A 26,429-nucleotide genomic window follows, 5' to 3' on the forward strand; every position below is an offset into this window, starting at 1 on the left:
CTAGTGTGATGGTCAGCCTGTCCCATCCCAGGAGGACCAGAGCACCCCTGCTCCCGCCTCCTTACTCCTCCCCTGATTGTGTGGCCCCAAGCCAAAATCAGCTCTAGACACTTAGTGGGAAGGCCTAAATACTATTCAAATAAGAGAAGAACGACATTGAAGAAGAGATGGTTAAAACCCAGTTTATTAGACCAGAGGCATGCGTCACCTATAGCCCTGCCTGCTGTTCCCCATCCACTGCACACCCTTTGGCCTTGCTCCTGCTTCCCTCTGGAGAGGTTTGATCTCTAAGGAACTCCTGGGAACCAAGAGTTGCCAAAGATCCTATGGCCTCACTCTCCAGCTCCAGGCGAATGCACAGATGACCTGCCACAGGTCTTGTTCTGGGGTTGGAGGCTATGAGGCAGCTGGACAGAGAAGGCCTGGGAAGGGGCAGGGCTCTGGCCTGGGAGGAGGGCCCTGATGGAGGGGGCATGGCAGGTCCTCTATCTCGCTGGTTTCTCATTAAGGGAGGAAAGGAGGAACAGAATAGCAGAGCTTTCAATGTCCCCTCTAGGTCTGTCTCTTTCATTCCACTATCAAACGGTACCTCACCAGAAAAGTATAAGGGGTGGGCTTGGGTATTAGGTGAGCAAAGAGGCCTGGGCATCCAGAAGGAGACAAAGGCCGCTGACTGAAGGCCTCTGCCGGTCCACACCCTGCTGCTTCTGCTGCAGTCATCAGCTCACAGCTCCCTCTTGCCTTAGTGTGCAGAGCAGATCTCCATCCCATGGGTGGGGGCTCTCGCTGTAGCAACCCCTTCCCTGGGGAGGCTGCAGTCAGCCAGGCAAAGGACAGTGGGGTGGGTGGAGCAGGGGAGGGAATGTTAAGGCTGCAGGGAAGGCAAAGGAAACCCAGGCTGGGGGGACAGGGTGAGGCCAGAAAGAGGCAGAGCTTGTAATTCACAGCTTCCTTTATGTCGCCACCGAGACAGTGCAAAGGTTACAATGCGCGTGTCGTCTCCTTGTGCTTCTTAGAGGGATGTGTGTACACAGTACAGACACCAGGGGAGAGTCCAACTCTTTATACAGGAGAAGGCATTCAGAGACCAGGGAAGGGGTGGAAACACAGAAGGGGAACTTGTAGGAGGGGTGGAGAGGGTTGTTCTTAGAGACACAAGGGGATGAAATAGAGACAGAGTCGGGGAAAGTATATACAGAGATATAGCAATATAGAGTCTGTATCGTATAGAAATAGAAAATGCAGATGAAGTTGTTGAGAGAAGCAAATGTTTCAGAAGAGGACTTAGGAGAATTCCATAAGAAAATTTATGGATGTGGCCCTCTGCAGGGGCCTGGGGGAGAGGGACCAGTGAGGTTAGGCACCAGTGCCCGGCTCCCTGAGCTGGAAGCCAACCAGCTGGATCTCTTATGGGACAGCAGAGGAGGGCTGCCTCTTGCGATTTCTCTCCAGCAGCTCTGGGGTGGGGGGTGAACTTGCAGTTATCAGAATGTGGCCTACAGCACCAGGGCCACATCGTGTCCCAGCTCCACTTCTTCAGGGGATCCCCCACCCCCACCTCCCTAGAGACTTCACAGGTTACCAGGTGGTGGGGGGAGAACAGACAGGACTAGGGTTCCTGCCTGGAGACTTGGGGTTGGGGGGGGGCCACTGGGCTCAGAGGGTCTCTTAAGGCTGGGGAAGCCCCCCCTACTAGCCCTCCCCTTCAAGGTACATTCTCTGGTTTAGGGCCAAACTCCAGACCCCAAGGGATCCCCTCCACCCCCCATTGGAAGGGGGCTTTGGTGACTGGTGGCAGCAAAATGTAGGTGGACACTCAGATGACAGACAGCCGGACAGACAGAATTCAGGCTGGGAGCTGTGGGAGGCAGCATGGAGCAGAGAGGGGCAGCCTGAGGTCACTTGCCCCATACTCTCTTTTTAAGTTTCTGTTTTAGATTAGTTTTGTTAAAAAAAAAAAAAAAAAGAAAGGGATTGAGGCGGGGAGAGGACTCTGTGGTTCCAGACTCCTTCCTCACCACATTCAAGAGGAAAGGACCGCCCAGGAGTGGGGGGCTGCCTTGGGAGAGGGGAGTGAGTCCCCAGGGCAGATGTGGGGGGCAACTGGGGGCCCCCTTGCTCTCCTAGCCCTCCCCATCTAGGCCTTTGGTACAGTGGCCTTCGGGGCTCAGCAGGTAAAGTCCTCAAAAGTGCCTCGGGCCGGATGGTGAGGTAGGATGTTGGCCGCATACGTCATCCCGGCAGGATGGCCCCGGAGGCTCTCGCACGGGTTCTGGGGGAAGGGCACAGGACAGGGACTGGTTATCGGAAGGGCCGCAGGTGCCCCCGGGGCGTGGGGGAGGCAAAGGAGAAGAGGTGGCAAGGGGGGTGGTCCTGGGGTGGTCAGGTAAGGGATGGGGCTGGAGGGCGCGCCTCTCTCGCTCCCTCACGTGTCTTTTGACGTCATCCAGGCTGAGGGCCACGCCCTTGTCCGCGCTGCTCCGTTTGGCCTCCTTCTGGCACTTCCCTCTTCTGCACAGCTTGTGTTTTATGACCTGGGACGGAAGTAGGGTGGCGGGTGGGTGGGCAGTCTGGAACCCCGCCCCTCCCGTGCCCCGCCCACACCCCACCCCACTCACCTCGTAGGCGTAGTCAAAGAGTTCCAGCACCGTGAGGATGCTGGCCCCGATGAACAGCCCCATTTGGCCTCCAATGTCACCTGCAGGGGGGCCCACAGGAAGGTCAGGGGAGTCAGGACACAGTGGGAGCGGCGGAGCTCACTGGGACAGGAGAAGGCCCCTGGGGCAGGCAGGGGAGGAAGCCTTGTGGGACAGAGGTGAGCAGCCCGCTTTGGGTGGTAGGGTGTCACACAATGCCCGTGTCGTGGGAAGGGGACAGGTGCTACCAGCAGCTCACCCAGGAGCCCTGCAATCTCATAGGCCTTCTTCTGCTCAATGGTCTCATAGTTGAGGACTTCAAAGAAAATGTCCAGCACCAGGATGTTTTCCCTGCAGAGGGGGTGGGAGAGGAGACCTCGGTTCAAATTGCATTTTTGTCCCCTACTAGCTGGGTGACCTCAGCAAGCTATCCTCACCGAATCTCAGTATCTATAAAACTTGCTGATGTGGCTACCTGCCTGCCTTTTAGAGGTGTTGTGAGGATTAAATATGATGGGGTAATTGAAAAGCCGCTCCACACACAGGCAATTGTGAGGCGATCCCAGTTATAGCCATAAGGATGAAGAGAGGAGGAATGAGAAAGGGGTGCCTCCTTAACGTGTTCTGACTTGATCTTCCCTCCATGCCCATCTGAGACTCTTTGGTGGCCTTCCCTGTGTTGTCAGTTTGGTCCTGTCTGCCAACCCCAACAGGGCCCATCCCTTACCCTTCACAGCCAGAGCCCTTACCCTATGTACTGCTCAGACTTGTTGAACTTCTTGGCCAAGTATTTGGCTGACGCTTTGCTGGGGATCTTGACCATGGACAGCTCCTTGCCATAGCGGGTCAGGTTGCAGGGCATTTCACACACACAGTATTCCTGGTCCTTCTCCACCAGGAAGTCTGTGCCAGCCAGGTGAGAGGTGCCAGTTGAGTGGTGCCCTTCTGCCAGCACCTTCCCAACACCCACAACCTTGCTCTGCCCAAAGGAAGCCTGAGCCCCCTTCTTTTTTTCTGACTTGTCCTTCATTACAGCCATGTGCCCAGCAGTGCCGATCCCTCACCCAGCCTCCCCATGGATATTTCTTAATCCTCATATCTCCTTCTCTCAGGGCACTCCGGGGTCAGTCAGCTGAGGTGCTGATGAGAGCTGGTGAGGGCCACCAGGTGACCCCTGTCCATTTTTCACAGGGCCTCTAGAGATGCTATGCCCAGCCTTGCCAGAGTCAGACAGGAGGGTGCACACGAAGCCTGATCCAGGAGTTATTAGAAGCTCCTGAGAGCTTGCTCTGAGATCCCTATGCAGACAGCTGGCAGCACCTCCTTCCCTCCCCTGACTTCCTTGGGCCAGGGGCACTCACCCAGAGCAGGATCTGCACACTCCTTGTACTGCTCTGGAGTGCAGTATGGGGCGTCCCCTGGAAAGGAGAAAAGACAGCAGTACAGGATGGAGATGAAAGGGGTCTTATGACTGGTGGTAGCAGAGGCCTAAATGCTGGGAGCTGGGAGAGGGTGGGAGGGCAGGAATAGTCGGTGCCTAGTCTGTACTGGAGGTGACCCATGCTACAGTCCATCTCTCCTGGACCCTTCTCACCAATCCCTATGGGTCCAGCCAGGAGTTGAGGTCAGAGAGGCAAGAGCCATATGGGATAGACTGTGCTGGACCCGGGGTGAGGAGAGGCCAGCTGGTCTCACTCGCCTGTTGGCGGGAGGCTGGCCTGCACGGGGAGCTGGTGGGGGGCACGGCAGGCTGAGGGGCCCGGGGCCTCACCTGGCATATGCACCATGCGGCAGTTACAGTTCTCCACCAGGTAGCGCGTCTCACAGTCGATGCGGCAGGCGGTAATGCTGTAGGAGTCGAAGAAATCCAAGTCCATGGTAACAGCTTTGCAGGTGCCCCAGGGCGGGGGCAGGTAGATGAGCTGCTGGGAGAGCCGGGGAGCTGGGGGGTGTGGGGACTTCTCCCCGAGTCACCTTGATGGACTCCTCTGACACGATGCAGAACTCAGGAGTCCTGCCCCCTCTCCCTCTGCAGCCTCTGAAGGTCTCAGAGTTTACGGAGCATCCCATTCATTAGACCAGTCATGCTCCTGACTAGTCAGATGGCTACCCAGGCTCTAACTCACCTGTCCTTCCCATTATTGATTGCCCACCACTCCACCTCCATCTTGAGCCCCCAGGCCCCACCCTTGGGACTAGCTTCCTGTGGCCCTCTCACCCGCTGCTCTTGGCAGGCCACAAAGGTCTGGAACCCTGGGGCTACGCCAAAGCCCAGCTGGTCGATGAAGGGAGGTTCATCCTGACTGTGGATCTGCACTTTGATGCCTGCTTCGAAGGACGTCTCATCTATGGGAATGAGAGGGGTGTGTGTTGGGAGGGCTTCTTCTTCCTCCCTAACCTTCTTCAGAGCTAGGGGCCTCCTCCCTCTCTTGAGACGACAACGATGAGACTAGGGGAGGATAGTTAGTCCAAGGAGTCCTGGCCCTTCCCCAGGGAGCTGCTGCATGACGTTTGCTCCTGGATTCACCAGCCTCATGCTGCCCTGGTGACCCCTGCATTCTACACACTTCTTCTCTTACTTGGCTTCCATACGTATCTCATTGTTTCAGATTATTTCTCACTGTCTCAGAGGCTCTCCATTGCTCCCCCTTGTTTTTTCCCTTCTCCCCCATCTCTCTCTGTCCCAAGGCCCCTGAGACCAGACAGACGGCAGGCAGCCCAAGAAGAGACAGAGTTATTTATAGAGTGAGTGGCGGCCACGGGTGGAAAATGATGGCTGGTTACCTTGGAGAGTAACTGAGCCAGGAAAGGGGAGCCAGGGAAATGTGAGTGTGGCCGTCAGGTAGAGTGGGAGCTGGAGATACTGGGAGGAAGGGAAGAGAGTCCACGCCCTGCCTCAGAGCCCCTGCCAGAGGCTGAGGCCTGGAGCCACAGGGAGGGGGCTCCCCCGGAGAGAAGTGACATACCGGTTTCCCCCCACACGGGCAGGTACTCGTCCTGCTGAATGTCCAGCATGATCTCCAGCCCGTTGCCCGTCCCACCCTTCATGGTCTTCAGCCGTGGGCGCCCATCTCGGCCAGAGTTGAACGTGTAGCACTTTCCATACCGTGTGAAGACCTGGCCAGGGCAGAGTGGAGAGCCTGAGAGTCCTGCCAATATGCTCTGCCCTCCGGGGACTGTCTCCGGACCCTCCAGCTGGTGGAGTCTCATCTCTTTAGGAATGATCCCTCCTGAGCAGCCCATTCCCCATCTGTCCTCCTTCCCACCCACTCCGTAGTCCTTTGGCCGGCTGTGTGCCCTGGAAGCCTGATCCCTGCAGGATGCACTGCCTGTGCGCCTTTGCTATCCGACTGGCTTCAGGTTGGGTTCCACCTATTAGAGGTATCAGTGAGGGATCAGAGGATGGGACGAGGGAGCTGCTGCATGACGTTTGCTCAGTCGTGTCTGACTCTCTGCCACCCCATGGACTGTAGTCTACCAGGACAGGAGGGAAAGACCGGGCCATTTATCTGCGAGGGTTCTGAAGGTGGCTTAGACCCTTCCTGACTACAAATCCTGCCAGGGGGGCTCCCTGCCTACCACTGTTGCCTCTTTGTGTTCCTTTAGCTTGACTCTGATAATTTCCCACTATTTCTGGTGCCCCAGCCCCCCTCATTGTTTTTCTTTACTCTCCTGCAGCTCTGTAAACAGTCCCTTTGTTAGTCTTTCCAACTAAACCATCCGAGGGGTAACCCTTTTCCTGCAGGACCCCTGCATATATAGCTCCATCATTTGACCCCATCCCTGCCACACCTCTGGTCCCTCCTGGGACCCTCTCCTCAGGCCCAGGGCCTTCTGAGACATATCTTCTCTTCTCCTAAATCCCCCCCCCCCCAACCAGGCATTTGAAACCCTGCTCTGCCCGAGACCACGCTAAGCATGCTCCTTTCCTCTGCCATTAGCCCCTCATGGCCATCATTGTCCCATTATCACCAGAATTATCCAGGACCTGGCATATTCGCTAATGTTGGTGCAGAATGGTGAGGGCTACAGAAGAGATCTCAGCCCTGGGGGCAGGACCCCCCCCCCAACTCCATGTCACAGAGCAGCCCTTACTGCAGCTCTGATTACACAGCCACAGAGAGAAAAGTGAACCAGTTCTTCATGGTCCTTTCCCCACAGCATCCCAGAATGCCTCCAAGTTCCCCTATGTGAGGCGAGTGTGTTTTCACTCCTGTGACATTGTGACAGAGTCCACAAAGCAAGTCACAAGGTGAGTGCAGACACAGCCCAGAGAAGGAGAGACAGTGTCAGGCTGGACTGGGGTGGGGACGGCGTGTGGGTTGCTAGGCAGTAGAGTCTTTGCTCCCTTCCTAGAACAGCCTCCTCCTCTCCCCTCTGGAAAAAAATAACAAAAGCACTCCCCCATTTTGTGGGTGAGGTCCAGAGATGAGGTAGAGAACTCCTGATCCCCCAGCCCCACCACCAGGCTTTGTGGCATTTAGCCACAGAGTCCAGGCTGAACACGCACCCCTGCCTCCCCCTCACCCAGGGAGTGAGGAACTCCTGGTGGCTGAGATGGGCTGGGACCTGCAGCCCGAGCGCCGGCTTTGAGGGCTGTGCTGAGGACCAGTGGACTCTGCTGCCACCTGGTGGTTCTGCTTGAGAAGTGCCTCCTCTACCCTTAGATCCCAGAAACCAGATTGACCCCTTCCTTGTCCCGTGTTCCTCTAACTCCCTGCCTGTCTGAGGTCCAGAGCCCGAAACCTCCAGGTCCCTGTCTGTCTGTAGTCAGTCCACGATGCACCGACATGATGACACCCACCGGCCCCTGTACTAGGGAAGAGGTTGGGGGCTGAGAGATGGCTGTATGGGGAGGAGAGGCCTGGCATCTGGCACTTGTAGGGGACAGGAGGGCACCTGTCAGGCCAGATGAAACTGGAAGCTGAGCTGGGGAAGAGGATGGGGTGTCATTTGGTCCTTCACCAGGGAAGGCCCTAGCCGTTCCTAGGCTTCCCCTAGGAATCGGGTCCCTGGCCACTTTGAACTGGAAGCGGAAGGGGAGGATTTGGAGGAGACCTGTTATTCTCCCTCAGACACACGTCCGCACACACACGCACACACACACGCATGTGCACACACACACATGCACACAGGTGGTAGGAGAAGCACAGGAAGGCCACGTGAGGATGCTGCTGACGGGGGTGCTGGGGTGCAGGGGGTACCCCTACCCCTGCCTCCCTTCCACACCCTTCTCCTGCACCTCCAGAGACCAGGTGGCACTGGTCCCAGCTCCAGTCCGGGGGTGACAGTCAAAATTGTTAAGGCCACACATAGGCACTGGCCACCAGATCGAAGGCTGACCTCAGTGACAGAGTCAGGTCTGGACCCTGCTGGATCACAGGGAGGTTTGGGAAAGGGCTGGACACGCTGGAGGATATTCGGGAAGACACTGGAGGCTTTGCGGCAGCAACTAGTTACCAGCTGTGTGTCCAGGATTCTAACAGGGAGGGCAGTCCTGGCACAGCCCTGGAAATGGAGCCCAGCTGCAGACCCTGGGGCTCCCAGGTGAGGGCTCTCTGAGGCATGTCACAGGAGCGGGGTGGCCTGGGGAGGAGGGGCGGGACGGTCATCAGTGCGGTTGCCACGCTCACAGTCAGCATGAACACGGCAGACACCGCGGGCTCCACTCACCACCGAGAAGTTGTGAGGGCCACAGGGCCCCCCGCAGTAGGAGCAGTAGAGCAACATGTCTTCCAGCCGATGACAGGAGCGATTGTAGAAGCGGTGCAGGTTAAAGGGCTCCCCCGAGAAGGCCTCGGGCCCTGGGGGGGCGAGCGGCACCCCTGGGTCGTCGCTTTCGTCCAGCCCCAGCATGGGGGCCAGGTACAGCAGGTCGGGGTAGCTGAGTTGGGACAGCCTCACTGCATTGGTGTTGCAGAGGGTGACCGCTGGGAAGGCCAGCTCCGTGGTGGCCACTTCGTCTAGCAGAGTCACATGTGGGTAGCTGAGGTAATAGGCAACTCGATCCCCTACCTGGCACAGGAAGGCTCCCAGTGCCAGGACGAAGGCCACTGCCCACAGGGCCTGCCGCGGCCCAGGACCCCCCTCCACGAAGATGTGGTTGGTGCCGTGGAGGGTACAGCTGTTGGCGAAGGCCACCAGGTCCATCGGTGAGTCCGCCTCTCTGGCCTCCTTCCTCTCTGCCTCCTTTTCCTTCTCTTCTTCCTCCTCTTCTGAGTCTGAGCTGTCCCGTTGTTGCTGCTGACGGGAACCCCATACATCTCCCAAGGGCCCGGGGGCCTCCTCTCCAGAGGAGAATGACACGGAGCAGAAGATCTGGATGGGCATCTTCTCTGGGGGCTTCCTGGCCCCGGGAGGTTGGCGGGAGAGTGGGGACGGGGCTGTGACCCTAGGCAGGGTCCTCCGGTCCTCTGATCAGGTCTCTGCCGCCCGGCTGGCCGTCCCCCCTCTCGCCAGGGCCTCTGTGGCAGCGTGGCTGAGGTGGGGCGGGGCGTGGAGAGGAGGGCCAGCCTGCCCTGCCAGGGAGGGCGGGTGTCTGAGCCCATGAATAATTGATGGCAGCGAAAAAGGGAGGCTGATGGAGGGAAGGGGGGCTGGAGCCCCTTTCCTGTCGCCAGCTCCAGCAGGACTGACAGGGTCAAGGACAGACTGGAAACCCTGGAGAGGCCCTGGGGCTCCTGGTACCCACCTCTCCAGGTGAAATGAGACCTAGCCGAGTCCTCTGCTCTCGCTCAGCCAGCAACAGTCTCTGCCCCTCCCCCAAGACACACACACCCCCTCAGTCTCCCTCTCACCCTCCAGTCATCCCTCAGCCTTCTCACCCTCATTCTCACCTGATCTGGCCTTTCCTCTGAGTTATCTGAGCCCCCATACTCACTCAGTACCTCTAATTAAGCTCTACTTCTTCTCTAACTCCCCCTGATTTATAATCTCCCCAATTAACTAATTTATCCCCCACTTCTCCCCATACACTCTTACACCCCAGGTCCCCTCTAATTTTTCCCCTGACTCTAAACTCGCTTCTCATCACTGAGCTGACCACAGTTTACCATTGGTTACTCCCTGAACCCCTAATCGCTCCCTCAGCCTCCAGTTCCTTCTAGCCATCCTTGACACCATGGATCCTCCCCGCCCTCCCCTGACCCCTGCTCTGCTTCAGTCAGCACCCCGCCACACACATTGAGCTGCACTCCCTTCTGTGGCTTGGGGGGCAGCCCAGGTTCCATTAGCAGAGGTCTCTCACTGACCACAGACTCATTTATAGCCATTTCCCGGCAATGGGGGGAGGGACCCTGTCTCTCGCAGCTCAAAAGCTTCCTGGCAGATCACCACTCCCCCTCCCAGCTTGTCCACCCCCAACAGTCCAGGAGAGCAGTTGCAGGCCTCCCCTTCTGAGACACTGACACAGGGTCCTGGGTCAGGTAGAGAGAGTGCTGGGAATCAACCTGGGGTACCCCCAAATCCTAAGCCTCGCAAGTACCGCCAGCCCCTGCGTCTCTGATGCTCTTCTTGCTCTCATCAGTCCCCACCCCTAGGCCCCTGGCCCCTCTGTGCTCTGATTACTCAGGGCCACTGGTTGAGGAACTTGAGCCATCAGCCAAGTCTCCAGGGCCTAGAAAGTGACCTGAGGAGGGGCGGGGGAGGGGAAACGAATTAACCCTTCCTCGGCAGGGCCAGAGGAGGGACAGAGGGGGTCAGGCAAGTCTCCTTGGGCCTTTCTAGTCCTTAACCAACCCACAGCCCCAGGCTCCCTCCCCTCCTTTTCCTCCTTGCCCCTCCTTGTTCCCACACATCTCTCCTCCTCCATTTGTATGTAGAGACCCTAGAGTGTGTCAAGGATGGGAGGCAGGGTGCCAGGCTCCAGCAGAACTGACTGATGTGGGACCTGTGGCCTCAGCTTTGCTGCCAGGGACACAGAGGCCCCAGAAGAAGAGCAGCCTTCGAGATCTGGTCCCTCTCCACCCTTAAGCCACTGCCCTCAGACTGGCCACCTCCTCTTTCCCCTAAACAAACGCCTCCCAGCTGGTGTCCCTCACTCCCTGCCTCCCTGCAGTTTCTCCCCACCTTTAGTCCATGCTATGTAATTCTGACCATTCTTCTGCTTCAAGACCTCTCACTCCCCAGGGCCTCTTGGTAAAATTCAGTTCCCCACCCCTGAACCCCTACCCCACACCCCGAAACCTACAAGGCCTTGGCAGTTTATCCTCCAGCCTCACCTCCCCACCCTCCCCAGTCCAGCAACCAGCGCCCAGCCACCAGGCCCTCTTTCATTCCACAGACACACTAGGCTCATCCACAGTATCATGCCTTCCCTGGACTCTCTGGAAACTTTCTACTAATTTTTCAAGACCCTACTCACATGCTGTCTCCTCCAAGAAGCCTCCCCTGATTCCAGGGCATAGTGAGTGCCTACTCAGAACAGACTGAAGGATCCAGGGATGCTCAAGTCCCTTTGGGCATGCACAGTCATTAGTAGCTCCTTAAGGAAAGGGGCCATGAGGATGAAAGAGCAGGACCCAGGGACCACGTGGAGAAACAGGAGGGAAAAGACCAGGAACATCCAGGCCAACCAGAGCTAAGTCACTGTAGAGATGAGGCGAGACCTCCAGCATTTAGCTGCTGTCCTCAGGCTTCTCCTGTATGAATTTACGGGTTCTTTTTCTGGTTCCCGTCCCCTGTGCAATTCTTCCCGCTTACCAGACCTCAGCTCTTGGAGTGCTTTGTACATGCCCAGGATGCTGTTGTTTCAGAGGTGAGTTCCAGACTCGGTTGGGGGTGGGCCAGCCTAAACTGAGGCTTGGGCTGGGGAAGCTGCAGCTGCCCTTGCGCCCCAGGCCCACTAGAGGGCATCGTTCCCCTCCTGCAGCCTCCCTGGAAGAGGGAGTAGATTGGACTTCCAGAGGGAAGAAACTAAGGCAGGGAAGTTCCCTGTGCTGGGCCTCCGCAGAGAGCAGGGCAAGCACACATGGAGCAGCTCCTGAGGGCAGCAAATCTGCTGTGGCGGTACACTTCTTCCCCCACTTGAACACAAAGACCCACACCCACACCTACACAGCCCTCTTGTGGGCAGGGAACAAACACACACACACACACACCCCTCAACTGCTCTTCCTCCCTCCTCCATCCTCTAACATTCTCTCCTCCTTATCTTGTTCCGGTAGGTAGATAATCCACATTTGTCACAGTAATAGGGAGATGAGGAACGGGTTAAGCCGAACACACAGACTCCCCCGCCAGCACACACAGGGGACCCCAGGAGAAGTGCCCAGGCAGCACACACCCTGGGAACACCCTGGGAACACCACTCAATTCTGCACTCTCCGTCCAAAGACACAGCTCCTCCCCTCATCACTGCCTTCCCAGGACCTCTCTCAAGCCGAGCCTGGATACCCAGCTCTCTCTGACTTTCTCCACATCTCCCTCTAACTCCACCCACCCCTCACCTCTATGGAAGTATTTCCTGCTTTTCAGTTGATGCTTCAGGGGATTCATATATAAAACCCAGCAAAATAAGCAAGTTTGAGTAATCTCTCCCCATTTGATAAATGGGGAAACTGAGGCACAATGACCCATTCAAGTCTCATGGAGAGCAAGCAGTGGGCTTGACACTATAAGTAGGTCATTCCTCACTAAATCCCTTCCGTCTCCATTTTTGCATTTACTCATCAAATCTTTCCTGAGTGTGCTTGTGCTGAGCACTGTGGGAAAAAGATAAAGGACTGGGCCCTTATGGAGCTTATTATCTAGTGGGGGAGACAGTGTTTGTTTGTTTTTTTTAATTGCAAAAATAAATACTTAATTGCAAAGTATGATAGGTGCTATGAAAAAAATAATATGATTCCGTGGAAGTGAGTGCCAGGGGAATCTGACCCAGACTAGAAACTGAGGAAGGCTTCTCTGAGACAGTGATGTTTGGACTGAAATCTAAAGAATAAGGAGGACAACTTCCCTGGTGGTCCAGTGGTTCAGAATCCACCTTGTAATGCAGGAGACAGGGGTTCGATCCCTGGTTGGGGAACTAAGATCTCACATGCCACAAAGCAACTATGCCTAAGTGCCTCAGCTACTGAGTCTGTATGCCACAACTAGAGGGTCCATGCGCCACATGAAAGGTCCCAAATGCCACAACTAAGACCCAACACAGCCAGGTAAATACTTACAGAATAAGGAGGAATAATTAGGTAAAGGTCTGCTTATGTAAGTGTTGGTGGGGGTAGGGGTGAAATTCCAGAGCACAGAGTCACTGGAAAGTCCCAAGAGGAGACAGCTCAGAGGAGGAGGATGTAGCCAGAGAGCAGGCAGGACCAGACCCCTCAGGGTTAGGATTCTGGTCCATTTCCCCATGGAAGGATTTCAAGCAATCAGAGCAGTGTTTTAAAGAGACCACTCTGGAAGAGACTGAGGGGTTCTACAAGTTCTGTTAGGAAACCATTGGAGCAGTCTAGGTGGGACATGGAGCCATGGGGTGGCCTCAAACATGGAGATGGAGTGGAGATATTCAGGAGGCAACACTGGGAGACCTGGGTAGGGAGGAGAGGGAGATGGAGTGCCCGGGATGGTTTCTAGTTTGCATAAGTGGGTGAATGGCTCACTAGATCAGCAACACAAGTACAGGACAAGTTTGGGAGCTAAGATGATGAATTTGGCTTTGCATATGCTGGGTTCTTGGAGCCTTGGGGAGATCCAAGTGGAGATGTTAAGTGAAAAATTGGCCACTGGAGCTGATGCTAAGAGAAGAGAGCTGGGCTGAGATATACATTTGGCAGTTGTCTGTGTGTACATGGTGATTGAAGTCACGAGTGAAGACGAGACCGCTCAGGAATAGAATATAAAGTTTTTTAGAAAAGACAGAAAAGTGGCCTGATTTGGTAGGATCCATTCAAGCTAAACAGAATCTTAACTTATGATTTAACCACAGCTCCTAGTCCTTGCGCATGCATGCTCAGTCCCTCAGTCGTGTCCAGCTCTTTGTGACCCTATAGACTGTGTAGCCCGCCAGGCTTCTCAGTCCATGGGATTCTCCAGGCAAGAAGACTGGAGTGGGTTGCCATGTCCCTTTCCAGGGGAACTTCTCAACCCAGGGATCGAGCCCGAGTCTCCTGTCCTGCAAGCATATTCTTTACTGACTGAGCCTTCAGGGAAGCCCTCCTAGTCATATACCCAAGAGAAATGAGTGCATATAGCAACCTAAAGACAAGTAACAGCATGTTTACAGTAAATTTATGTATAATAGCCAAAAACTAGTAACAACCCACATGTGTAGCAAGAGTAGAATGGATAAATTTTATGCTATTTACATAATGAGGTACTACACAGCATTGAAAAAGAACTATATATTAACTCAGAGACTGAATCTTCCAGACGTAGTCATGAGCAAAAGAAGACCAACACAATCATGTATATATTGCATTAAGGTTACATAGTCTAGGAAGTTCAAGAACTGGGGAAACCATCACAGTATGGTAAAGTAATTATCCTCTAATGAAAAAAAAAAAAAAGCTGGTGAACCTTACCTCCACTGACAGGAGCCAGAACAGTGGTTAACTCTTGTGGGTAGGATTGACTAGGAAAGGGTCTGAAGGAACTTTCTGGGACTCTAGACATGTTTTACAATTTTAAATCAATGTAAGTACACACTGATGTAATATATAAAATATTACATAAATACACCAGTGTAAAAATATACGAATGAAAAATGCATCAAGCTGTACCATTAAATCACAATTTAGAAGAAGAGGAAAGCTTGAGATTTAGATTTGGGTAGTGCCAACATTTAATGGCCAAGTGGAAGAGAATGAACTGGCAAGGACGCAGGAGCACTGAGACAAAGCAGGGGAATCAAGCGAATACCGTTATCAAGCAATACAGTCATGCGAAAAAGAGGTTGTGGGGGACTCCCCTGATGGCTCAGTGTTAGGAATCTGCCTTCCAATGCAGGGGATGAGGGTTTGATCCCTGGTCAGGGAAATACTGGGCTTCCCTGATAGCTTAATTGGTAAAGAATCCACCTGCAATACAGGAGACCCTGGTTCAATTCCTGGGTTGGGAAGATCCCCTGGAGAAGGGAAAGGCTACCCACTCCAGTATTCTGGCCTGGAGAATTCCATGGACTGTACAGTCCATGGTGTCACAAAGAGTCGGACCCGACTGAGCGACTTTCACTTTCACTTTGGGGGAAATACTAAGCCTGCACGCACCAACTGGAGAGAAACCCCCCTGCGCTGCAACCAGAGGAAGCCAGGAGACCTCCATGAAGAGCCTATATGCCGCAGTGAAGACCCGAGACAGCCAAAAATAATAACAATAAATAAATAAAGCAAACCTGCTTAAAAAAAAATAAAGGTGGTGGTAAACCATTTTGAATGATTTTCGAGACATCAAGGATAAAAAAATGGTTGTGGATTTTGGACACATGGCAGTCACTAGTGGCCTCCGCGAGAACCGTTTTGGAGGAGTGCTGAGGACAGGGGAAGAAGGCAGCCTGAGTGGATCAGAGAGTGAGATCGAGATGAGAAAATGGAGATAGTGGAATCTATTCATCAATGTTAAGGATATTGTCTGTGAAAGAAAGCAGAGAGAGACTGTGGGAGCTGGGAGGGGCGGGGGGTTTAGTGGAATTGAGAGATTTTTTGTTTTGTTTTTATTTTAACCTAAAGCCTGGTACATAGTAAGTGCTCAATAAATATTAGCTGTCATTATAGGTATACATTTAAGATGGAGAATCTCAAGCATGTTTCACTATCAATGGGGAGGTTCCACTGGAGAGAGACTGACTATAAAGAAGGGAGAGGCAGGATCTTTAAGGTAAAATTCCCACAAAAGTCAAAGGAGATCAGACGGTAAGAATAGGTTGAGATTTCAGCTTAGATAAGATGGATGTTCCCCTCCGGGGGCAGGAACCCAGAGAGGCAGAGAGATCTTGTCTGAGGCTTCTATCTTCCCTGCGAAGCAGGAGGCGAGGTCATCTGCTGAGGGTGACAGCAGGGCTAGGAAGGGTGGCACTTCGAGAAGCATGGAGCAATTTACAGTAATCACAGGAGAGCAGGTTGACCAGGAAAACACTGGGGTTGCCAGGGCAGCGCTGCAGGCCCTTATAAGGATGTTGATCATGAGCACAATGTGATTCTGAGCCTGCCTGTCATGTGACTTCCTCTGGTAGAGCGTGGCTGAGGAAGCCAGTAGTGGGTCCATCTAAGGCTGTGCTCTGTATGCTGTGCTAAGTTGCTTCAGTCGTGTCCGACTCTTTGCAACTCCATGGACTGTAGCCTGTCAGACTCCTCCGTCCATGGGATTCTCCAGGCAACATACTGGAGTGTTGCCATGCCCCTTTCCAGGGGATCTTCCTGACCCAGGGATCAAACCCATGTGTCCTGCATTGGAATGCAGATTCTTTACCACTAGGGCCCTGGGAAGCCCCCTCTAAGGTTGGGACTTGGCCAAATGGTGCAGCGAAGAAGCAGGAGTCACAAGATGGTGCAGTCATCCTGAGGCTGGGGATCTTCTCTTTTACATCCTTTTGCTTCTCCTTCCTGTCTCACCCCCACTGTCTCTTTACAGATGGGGAGCTGGGCACCCTCTTCCACTACACACATCCCCACTTCTGTGGTCACCCACAAAGAATCAGGCATAGAAGATCTGAAGTCAAGCTTACGCTCTGGCATTTACTGGCTCTGTGGCCTCAGGCAGGTCATGTAACACTTCTGGACCTCAGTTTCCTCATCTTTCAAGTGAAGATATTAACATCTTCCTGCCTCCCAGAATTATAAGGATCACAGGATTTAAAGGGAATTTGTAAGCTGCAAAGCATGACTGAAAGAGAGGATTGATTTTGCTGGTATGTGCTCTGCATGGGGCCGAGGTTCATGGGCACACATGCTCTCTCCCGCGGCCACATGAAGTGAGCTGCATGTGCCCCCACGCACATCCATCCCTGTCCACATCACAACCTAATCCACATCCACACACTCCCACTTTCAGACATACATAGAGAGGTGCACACGGGTTCTCGTACACCTAGGGCACATGTGTGGCGTGTGGTGAGGAAGCCTGAGCTGGCTGCTGTCCAGGGTCAAGGCCACTGCAGCATTTTCTCTCCCCAGGGATGTTCCCAGCCAGGCACGAAAGAGCCGACATACCAGAGACACTCGATACTCAGCCATAAAGCCCAACCTCCCAGGCTTCGAGGACTGTCGGCCACATGGAGGGGTTAGGGAAAGGGTTATCTTTCCAAGAATTCATAGGAGCTCAGAAAAGACACAACTTGCCCTCCTTCTCCCTCAGGAATGGCATTGGAGAGCCTGGGGTGAGCGTCTCTGTCCTTAGAGTTCCTTAAGGAAACTTCCCCTCAAGGTGAATGAAAGTACACTGCAGTTTCATGTTCATTTCAAAATTCTCCACAAAGAAGATGCCTGATGCATATATCTGGGAAACGTACTGCACACCCATTCCACCCATGGGCCAGCAGGGGCTAGCCAGAGAGTCCCAGAAGCTGAAGGAGAAGCTGCCCCCTGGCAAATTTAAAAATCCATTCAGAGCCCCCTTGGCTCACAGGAAATTGAGAAATGGAGCCAGATGAAACTATGCCCAAAAGAGATCCCAGGAGTGCCAGTGCCCAGCCACACTCTCCACCCAAACCAGACACCCTTCTCCTTCGAGCTGTCTCCTTCCCTGCTTTGCCTCCCAGAACCCCTTGCCAGAGTTCTGATCCCAAGTTTCTCAGCTGGAGGGTACAGACCCCTGGAGCCACTTCAGATGGACAGTGAGGGACAGCTCCTGCCTCCAGAGCCTGACCAAAGACAAGGACCCTTGAGGGAGAGAACTAGACTGGTCATCAGTGGGAGGAGTCTGGGGTTGGGAGACACCATATTTTCTGTAGAACTGGAGTTTCAGAATAGCTGAGCTGGGCTGGGGAGATTGGAAGGACTCTACCCAGATGATGAGGGTCCTCTCATGCTTGGCATGTGATTCTCTGCTCTGAAACCCTTAGGCTTCCCTTCCTGCCCCTGCCCTCTGTGCCTCCTGGGGTTACAGCACGTGGCTCTAAGCTCCCTGAGGGCAGGGACACCATCTGCCTGCTCACCACTGCCCCCTAGTGCCCAGCGCAGGGCTTGGCATTTCTAAGGGGCTCCGAGGGTCACAGGAAGAATATCAGCGAAGCTTGACTCTCCCAACTCCAGCCCTCGTGCCTAACATCCAGTCTCCCTCACCATCCCCAGGAATTCAGATTGCCTTCCACAAAGTTAAAGCATGCTCCGAGCCACCTCCAGAGTCTGCCAGCAGAGACATTCAGACCTCTCAGCAGGCCTCCCCTTTGCTTTCTGGATGCACACCAGGTGCCAAGGTGGCCCTACCTTAGAGGTAGTTCTCCGCTGGCTGGGGCAGAAGAAAGCCCAAGGCTTGGAAGCTGCTCCTCTGCACCCCTCCATTTCCGGCTCTGCCCCCAGAGGCACTTACTTACATCAACTCCCTATTACTTTAGCCAACAGCCGGAGATCAATTAACTTAGAGTAACCTCTTAGCTGACAGCAGTCTGGGAGAGGGGCGGAGTCAGAAACAGCAAGGGATGGGGGGCGGGGAGGAGACGGAGGCGGTGAGAGAGGAAACTGAGTCACCCAAGTGTTAATGTGTGTGTGTGTGTGTGTGTGTGTGTGTGTGTGTGTTATGAGAGAGACCCCAATGCAGGGTCCCCTGGATTCTTGCAATGGCTCTATTCAGTTGCCTCCCCTCCAACCTCAGACACTTCTGAGAGCGGGAGCGAGAGACGGGAAGGGTAAGGCTGAAGGAGGCACCCAAGAATGCCTGAGGGTGGGGTGCCCCTTCCCCAGAGCTAGCTTCTGCCCGCCAGCTCCTCCTGTCCCTCTGCAATCCCTGCATGCTCCCCCATCTGCCCCCACTTCCCCCGATAGACAAAGACCACCAGGCTTCTGGACACGGTAGCCCAATGACCCTCCTTCCTCTCTTTGAGAGTAGCAGTCTGAGCAGCCCCCCACCGCAGCCCCTCCACTCCCTGCCCAGCTGGAGGGAACAGACCTCAGGAGTGAGGTCAGGCCCTCCCCAGGGACCCAAGTTCTGAGCTGCTGTGGGGTCGTATGGAGTGAGGGGTGTCAGTGAACCGGAAGGGCCAGCCCTGGAGATAAGGAAGCTCTCATTGCTAGTCCTGGCTCTCCCTGGGACCCACCATGCCTGGCTCTGCTCGCTTTAAGATGACCTCTGCCACCACGCTCTGGGTCCCAGGATCACCCCTCTCATATCAGCATCTCACCTCCCCTAGGTGCTCCAGAAGCTCCCTGTCCAGGTCCAGAGCCTTGAGGGGATTTATTTGTCCACCTCCTCACTCCACCTCTCCTCTGAGAGGCTTCTGCTGCCACTCCAGGGTCCCCCAGGGATTCTTGTCCCCTATCCCTTGTCCCCAGGTCCACCCCCTCCTGAAAGAAGACTATCCCCCCTGCACACCCACCCCGAGATTTCCATTCTCTTCCCCTCCCTTCCATCTCTTGCAGGGTTCAGAGATGAATTCCCACTTCTCTGTCCCCCAGGCGAAGGATCTGGGTCTCAGCTGGAGAAGGGGGGTGGCACAGGGCACACTAGGCCACCATCTGCCAGCCCCCTCCCCTTGGAACTGTTCAGCATTCCAGCCACATCGGCGCTCCCACTGCCAGGGACAGATAAGGTGCAGCTGGAGGCTGGCACCAGCTGCGACTGTGCTCGCTCCCCCCTGGCCCCCACCCAGACACCAGCAGACAGCTGCACCCCCGGCCCCCTCTTGGAACCCCTGCCCTGCCTTGGCCTGGCTGGCCTCAAAGTGGGGGGGGGTGAGTGGAGTCTCAGACCGTGTTGCCCTGGCAACCAAACACCCCATCAAGAAGGAGAAGAGGAGGCCAGGGAAGAGGGGGCCTGTGGGTGGGTCTTTGGTAGCTCAGGAGAAAGCTATTGAGGTCAACCCAACTGGGCTGCTGTGGAGAGCTCTTCCCCATGGCCCTCTGCCTTTTCAGTCCCCAAAGGTTTCCAAACCAGCTTCTCCCAGATTTAGCCCAGGTTCCCCTCACTCTCCTGAGCTGACTCTGCCACCACTGGGGGATGGACCTGGCCAAACCACTTCTTCGATCACCATGTCATCCCCTGAGGTTGAGCAGGATTCAGAAGCAGATCTGGGGAAAACGCTTGTGACTGCAGACCCCACCGGGGGAGCTGGTGGACCACAGGATGCCGTTCCTATGCCCCCTGCACTGTCCTCCAGATTCAGGGGTCCTGTTTTTGGATGAAGGTTGCCCTTGGAACCTGCGGAAGAGTTCACACGTGTCCACACACGCTCTATTTTGTGAACACGTTGAGCTGGCATTGGATGCCCTGTTAAGAACCTCTACTCTCAAGGGAGCAAAAGATGCCAGGATGGTCTCCCTAAGCTCTGATCTGACAGACTGATGTTTTCTGACAGTGCTTCATCTGTCCAGGGGCTGGATACACGCCTCTTGGCTTAGCAGAGACCAGCAAGGATGGAGAGGCAGATGTTAATTAAGAAGGAAGAAGGTAGAATATCAGGCATGAGTGTTTTTGCCCCTTAGGGCCAGAGAGCTGGAGAATGCCAGCACCCTTCTCCATATAGGGACATCCCTTTGGGCAGAGTAGAAAGGGATGCGGTGAGGGCAACCTGAGAGGGTAGAAGGAAGGTCTGAGAAGTTTGGATCCAGCGAGATTCAGGTCAGGTCTTTCACATGGGCTTAGAAACAGCAAAAACCTAATCTTCCCTGACAACGCAGGACCAAGAAGTGCCAGTGTTGGAGCAGTGGGATTCTAGCCAGGCATCTCTCCCCAGCAAGAGGAAGAAATCTCATTGCTCTGGAACTCTGTGGACCAATCATATCTCCATCTAATTGTGTGGGGCTGTCCCCTCAGACAACATGGACCAATCACATTTCAGTATCTCAATTTCCATGAAACAAAATATATGTTAGCATCACCACTTGGAATCTTCCTGGATATAAAGGACAAATGAAGCCTCAACTATACACTTTCTATGACCTAATGGTAACCCCACTTTTTGCCTTAGCACCTTCCCAGGTCGAGCCAACAAATTCCTGTCCTTATCCAAACACTACAAACCATTCGATCTAATAGGTTTTCTTTTTTTTTTTTTTTTTAATTGTTTTGGCTGCGTGGCATGTGGTATCTTAGTTCCCCAACCAGGGATTGAACCTGCACCGCCGCCACCCCCCCACCCAGTGGAAGTGTGGAGTCCTAACCACTGGACCACTAGAGAGGTCTCCTCTTTTTAAAAAAATTAATTTATTTAATTGGAAGCTAATTACTTTACAATATTGTAGTGGGTTTTGCCATACATCGACATGAATCAGCCACGGCGCACCTGTGTTCCCTCCATTCAGAACCCCCCTCCCGCCTCCCTCCCCATCCCATCCCCCAGGGCCATCCCTCTGTCTGTCTTGATGGTCCCTTTTGCTTGTGTGAAATATGCTGCAGAGGAGGAGGGCTCTGGCTTTCATTTCCACCTTCATCTACAGTTCTACTACCCTTGGAAATATAGTTGGTGAGTCTGGGAGCCCTTTGGTCTTGGGCTTTGGGGAATCTAGCACTCACCTGCTTTGAGGAAGAAAAAGTGGGAAGGAAATGGTTCTTGCATCACACTAAGCTCCCTATTGGAGAAGGCAATGGCACCCCACTCCAGTATTCTTGCCTGGAGAATCCCAGGGACGGGGGAGCCTGGTGGGCTGCCGTCTCTGGGGTCGCACAGAGTCGGACACGACTGAAGCGACTTAGCAGCAGCAGCAGCAGCAAGCTCCCTATGAGCTTGGCTCAGCAAGGACTGTGGTCATGTAAACTTTGTCCAGCAGGATTGACAAAGGCCCATGAAACTGGTCTGAGAGCAAGGCTTAAAGAGATTGGGAAGTCTTGTATAACTTCAGAGGAAAAAACAAGCATGACCATAGTTCTAACCTTTCTACACAAATGCAGTTCATGCTCCCCTAATGCTAGAGAGGAGCAAGCGTGGGAGAAAATGGGCAGGGAGCAAAGGAGGAGGATCTGAGAGTGGAGAACTAGGAGCAGACATGGAGAGAAAACTGGAGAAGGGACTGGCAACCCACTTCAGTATTCTTGCCTGGGAAATCCCAGGGACAGAGGAGCCTGGTGGGGCTACAGTTCGTGGGGTTGCAAAGAGTCGGACATGACTGAGCGGCTAACACACGCACACATAGAGAGAAAAAGAATCCTAAGGAGACTGGGCTTTCAAGAGCAACGGCCAGAATTGGAAGTGAACATGGTGACTCCAGGGTCAGCAATATTAATGCAAAGAGCACACTGCGTTAGGACTGAATGAGACATGAGTTCTAATCCTGAGTCTCTCACTAACCAGCTCTGTGATCTGGGTAACACACTCTACCTCTCTGTCTCAGCTTATGCACTCGTTCAATAGAGATAAATATGACTATTCATCCAGGGGATTGAAGGAGAGCCTAGAGAGTGTTCAGAAGAGTTCCAGGCATCATCCTCACATTTGGTACTCTTCTTCACACATGGCTCCAGTTCCTCTGGCCCCTTTCCACACTCTGCCTGACTTTAACCCTCCAGCAACCTGTATGACTTACTCATAATCACCTGTCACATGAGATGCCAGTCAGCTCCATCTGTGGTGGCGGGCGGGGGGCATGAATATTTGTGGGGCATCTCTACTTCAAGAAGCAAAGGGAGTCTCCAGTTCAGCCATACTATGAGCCCCAAATCATCTCTTCTTCCTCAGACCCTGACTATGGGCTGGCAAGGGGGGAACCCAACCAGACACTGTGTGTGTGTGTGTGTGTGTGTGTAGTGGCCAGGGGCAGGGGTGGCACAGAGGGAATTACCTGTCCAATTTTTTAAGAGAAAGCTCCTTCCCTTACTTCCCATGTTTCATGCTGCAGCTCAGACTTTAACTCAAACCACCTGAGGATTTTGTTAAACTGCAGATTCTGACTCAGTAGGTCTGAGAAATGGGGTGGCAAAGTTCTACCTTTTGTTCAAGCTCCCAGGTGGTGGTCCTTGGATCTCATTTTGAGTAACAAGGCTGCAGCTTACCCACCGCCACCCCCAGCTCTGACACCTGCGGTCCAGAAGGTAAGCTTGATGGGGTGGGGGGCTCTGCTAGGCTGTGTGTGTGTGTGTGCGCGCGCACACACACATCCATCTATGCACTGTAGGCTCTCTTTCCTGCCATCACAGACACAAGGCTGAGGCCCTCACTAACAGCAAATGCCCCCCTGAAGTAAACAAAGTCCCGCTTCTGCCAGGAGTGAACCCTAGGAACATACAACATCCTCCCAGAGGCCCTGCGGCTCCTAGTCTCCTCCTCCTCAGGGGTCCGGCTGACTCACGACCCGCCAGCCAGGGGGACTCACTCACCACCTTGAAGTCCTCGGCGCTGCAGACCTCCCCCCGGAAGTGGCAGGAAAGCAGCATGTCTCGGATGTCGTGCCCTGCGCGGTCATAAAACTCGCGCATGTTGAAGGGCTTGGGCTTGAAGCTGCGAAAGTTGGCCTTGTCCTGCAGTATCTCCAGCTGCTTTTCATCTGCCATCTGCGTGTCTGGTATCTCATACCTGGAGCCCAGGGGTGAGCAGTGCATGGATTGGCAGGATCTTCAGTTCCTGCCTCCATTCTGCCTCCAGTGTCCCATGCCCAACTCTGGGGGAAGGGCAGCATCCAGCCCTGGGCAGAGGCCCAAAAGAAGATCTGGGCGTGTCTAGAGGATCTGCCCCCTGGGGTCTGAGAAGACAGAGGATCTGCACTGGCTGCCCAGGGGTCGGGCATCTGAGCACAGGGGTAAGGGTGGGTGGGCAGAGAGCTCAAGGCAGGAACTATGGCTTTCATACCATGGTTTCTACCCTTTAAAGACAGCATGCCCGGATCTCCCAAGAGAGGAGAAAATTGAGACGTAGTAGCAAGAGGGTGGGCAGAGGTCACTCCAGAGAGTGTGACCATGTCACACAGCTCAGGCTGGATAAGGGCGGAGCTGTTTTGAACCACGCTAGGATCAGAGATTGGGTGCCCTTAACTGGGTGCTTGGCAGTACCCCAATTCCTTTGCTCTGAGTGGCAGGTTTCGGGGGCTGGAGGGCAGGGTTGTCTAGGCTGTATGGTGGGCTAGAGAAGAAGCACCCAGATGGGGTGTCTGGGAGTGGGGATGGGTGGGAGCCCCCCACCTGTTGTTCAGCAGGGCCAGCAGCTCCCCGGCATGGTACAGGTCATTCTTGGAGACTTGGCTAAAGCGGAACTCGTTGAGGTTGCACAGCGTGACGGCAGGGAAGGTGAGCTGGGAGGCAGCCACCTCATCGAGCTTGGTGACGTGGTGGTAGTGGAAGTAGTACTGCACACGCTCGGTGCACACACACAGCAGCACAGCCAGGGAGCCCAGGAAGCAGAGGGCCCAGAGCGCCCGCTTCAGAGACAGCCGCTCGTAGGAGAAGATGTGGGCCAGGCCGTGCAGGGTGGAGCTGCTGGCGAAGGCCTGGATGCTCACCGGCTGGAGGCCACCCACCTCCTCCTCCTCAGCCTTCAGTTCCATCCTGGCCGAGGGGATCTAGGGGGAGAGGGGTGGGGAGTCAGTCACTGCCCTGGGTTAAGAGTGCACATGGTGTCCCTCCAATTGGGTCCATCCGGAGTCCCCCCCTCCAGAGGTCACTGCCTCTGGGGGCAGAAGACTTCTCTGGTGGGCAAGCCCAAAGGTGGCTGCCCCGTGGACACCCTCCCAGAAGAGGGTTCCTGCCAATGCAGGGACTTGGAGGTCAGTTTAGGCCAAAAGAATGCCCTCCCAGGGAAGCCTCCTGGGCCAGGGGTGACCCCAGATGTGGTCATCCGAGGACGAGAGGGAAGTCCCCATATCCCCACAGGCAGGCACAGGAGTTCCCTCCAGATGTGGGGTCATTCTGGGACAGGAATGTCCACCCCATCCTGGAGACGGAAACTCCCCCAAATGGGCTGAACCCGGCCTCAGGAGTTTCTGGTCAAGGGTGTCCCTAGGACTGGGTTTTCATCCCTGCCCCCGACCCCACGAGCTAAACCTGAGTCAGAAACCCCCAGGGAGGCAGAGAGGGGCCCAGCCTGTGTCCACACCTGCAGGCGTCTCCAGTTCTCAGAACGGCGCAGGCTGTAGGTGTGCATGTTTGGGGTGGGGGGTGGGGGGTAGAGGGCAGCCCGAGGTGGCTGCACAGAAATGGGGGGGGGGGCGCGGTTCCCTATGACAGCGAGCTGTCCCCGCCCCGGACGCAACCCCCCCACCCCAGTCTAGCTTCTCGACGCAGCCAGATGCCCTGCTCGGCCCCCGCCCCCCTCCCCAGCCACTGAGGCGCCCCAGAAGCTGGGGAAAGCTACAGGGGAGGAAAGTCCCGGCTTCCGGGCGCTGGGGAGTCCCGCAGCCAAAGGCGGGGGAATCGGAGACCCACCTGAGGGGGCTTCGGGAACCCGGCAACCGGCGGCGGGTCCTGGGGCGCGGGGCCGGACGTGGGCTCAGCGCCGAGCCGCGGAGGGGCTCATGGCCCGGAGCGGGAGCCGGCGGCCGCCGCGGCACGCCGCGCAGAGCCCTGCAGGGAGCGGCCCGCCCGGCCCGGCTCGGCTCGGCTCCGTCTGCCCGCCCGCCGAGCGCGCTCCCTCGCTCGCCTCGGCTCAGTCCGCCCGGGCTCGGCGCGGTGCGCGGTGCTCTCAGCCCCGGGATCTGCAGGGATCCATCGTCCGGCCGGGAGGCGGCGGGAGGGGAGGCGGCGGGGGAGGGGAGAGGGTGCGCGTGCGCGCCTACGAGTGTCTGCGAGGGTGTCTCTGGGCCGGTGTGCGCGCGGGGACCCCGGACCGGGGAGCGGGATCGAGGGTTCCCCCCGCTGCCTCGCCCCCTCCTCCTGGCCGCGCTCGGCGGCGCTGCCTCCCTCGGGTCCCGGAGCCGTCTCCCTGCTTGCGAGGCCCTGTGGCTTGTGTCTGACTGTGGTATGTGTGTGTGTGTGTGTGTTTGAGTGCGCGCGCGCGCGCGCGCGCGCGCACGGGAGGGAAGGTGTCTGCCCCCAGCGTCCCCCTCCCCGCGCTGTCTCCTTCGGATCGATGCTCCTGCCTCTTGCTGCTGCTTCCTCTGGTGGCACACAAGCGCGTGTGCGCGCGCGCGTACCCACACACACACACACACACACAAGCTCCGAGTCACACTTGACTGATTCAAGCACTTGCCCGTGCGGAGACATAGACACATATACAGACCAGAGTCACATTACGCCACTCACAGCTACATGCACCCCCCACAGACACCCACACACCCCGGAGGCCTGGCCCACAGAGCAGGAACTCATGAACTTACAAGTATTCACCTGCTCTTATCCTGGCTCCCCACCTACAAGTGACACGTACACACATGTACATATATAAACAAACAGAGCCTTGGCCACAGAAACCCCATCCTGGTAACACTGGCCTTGCCTTTGGGGTGGAAGGCGGCGGCAGGTTTGCAGCTTCTCATTGCCAAACCGCTAAAGAAGGAGCAGAGAAGGAAGGAGAAATAGCCAGAGGTCAAGGAAATTTAGACAGACATCAAGAAACAGGGAAAGAGAAGGGGATGGGGAGAGGTGGGAGGTTGGGAGGTTGGGGGAGGTGGACAGGAGAGGAAGGGATGGAGGGGGAAGCTGTACTCAGGTTTGGAGCTAAATTCTGAGCCACTGACACCAGGCCTGGGGGGGGGGGGTATTTTCCTGTAGTGCTCACCTCTCTCCTCTTCCTCCTTTCTCCTCTCTAAGAGGCCTTGGGGGGCCCTCCCTATCCAATTAACAGAGTAG

General features: G+C 55.3%; 1 protein-coding gene across 3 annotated transcripts; it reads right to left on the reverse strand.

The window, feature by feature from the left end:
* Positions 1-166: 166 nt before the first annotated feature.
* ASIC1 (acid sensing ion channel subunit 1) lies at positions 167-25,725 on the reverse strand. 3 transcript variants are annotated; one of them, XM_070789130.1, is made up of 12 exons: positions 25,065-25,725; positions 23,826-24,202; positions 23,028-23,223; positions 5,603-5,753; positions 4,855-4,982; positions 4,408-4,558; positions 3,998-4,054; positions 3,386-3,539; positions 2,896-2,987; positions 2,619-2,698; positions 2,430-2,534; positions 167-2,272 (listed from the first exon to the last, which is right to left on the reverse strand). In XM_070789130.1, exons 2-12 carry the CDS (start codon positions 24,185-24,187, stop codon positions 2,168-2,170), a joined length of 1,581 nt encoding a protein of 526 aa, XP_070645231.1. In that variant the 5' UTR covers positions 24,188-24,202; positions 25,065-25,725; the 3' UTR covers positions 167-2,167. The 3 variants fall into 3 exon arrangements, with proteins under 3 accessions (XP_070645231.1, XP_070645230.1, XP_019816157.2); XM_070789129.1 differs by lacking the exons at positions 23,028-23,223; positions 23,826-24,202; positions 25,065-25,725 and adding an exon at positions 8,310-9,402 and having other exon boundaries at positions 4,408-4,561; XM_019960598.2 differs by lacking the exons at positions 23,028-23,223; positions 23,826-24,202; positions 25,065-25,725 and adding an exon at positions 8,310-9,395.
* Between the last annotated feature and the right edge of the window lie 704 nt (positions 25,726-26,429).

Source organism: Bos indicus, chromosome 5 (genome assembly GCF_029378745.1).
Source record: "Bos indicus isolate NIAB-ARS_2022 breed Sahiwal x Tharparkar chromosome 5, NIAB-ARS_B.indTharparkar_mat_pri_1.0, whole genome shotgun sequence".
NCBI classification, from domain to species: Eukaryota; Metazoa; Chordata; class Mammalia; order Artiodactyla; family Bovidae; genus Bos; species Bos indicus.

What these genes read in the sequence shown, in the direction of transcription:
- ASIC1 (XM_070789129.1), bottom strand. Translation starts at nt 8,966, where the DNA reads ATGCCCATCCAGATCTTCTGCTCCGTGTCATTCTCCTCTGGAGAGGAG. An exon ending in CCGCATGGTGCATATGCCAG is followed by an intron (nt 4,055 to 4,407) that starts GTGAGGCCCCGG and finishes TCTCCTTTCCAG; the next exon opens with GGGACGCCCCATACTGCACT. An exon ending in TGAGATTGCAGGGCTCCTGG is followed by an intron (nt 2,699 to 2,895) that starts GTGAGCTGCTGG and finishes GCCCCCCTGCAG; the next exon opens with GTGACATTGGAGGCCAAATG.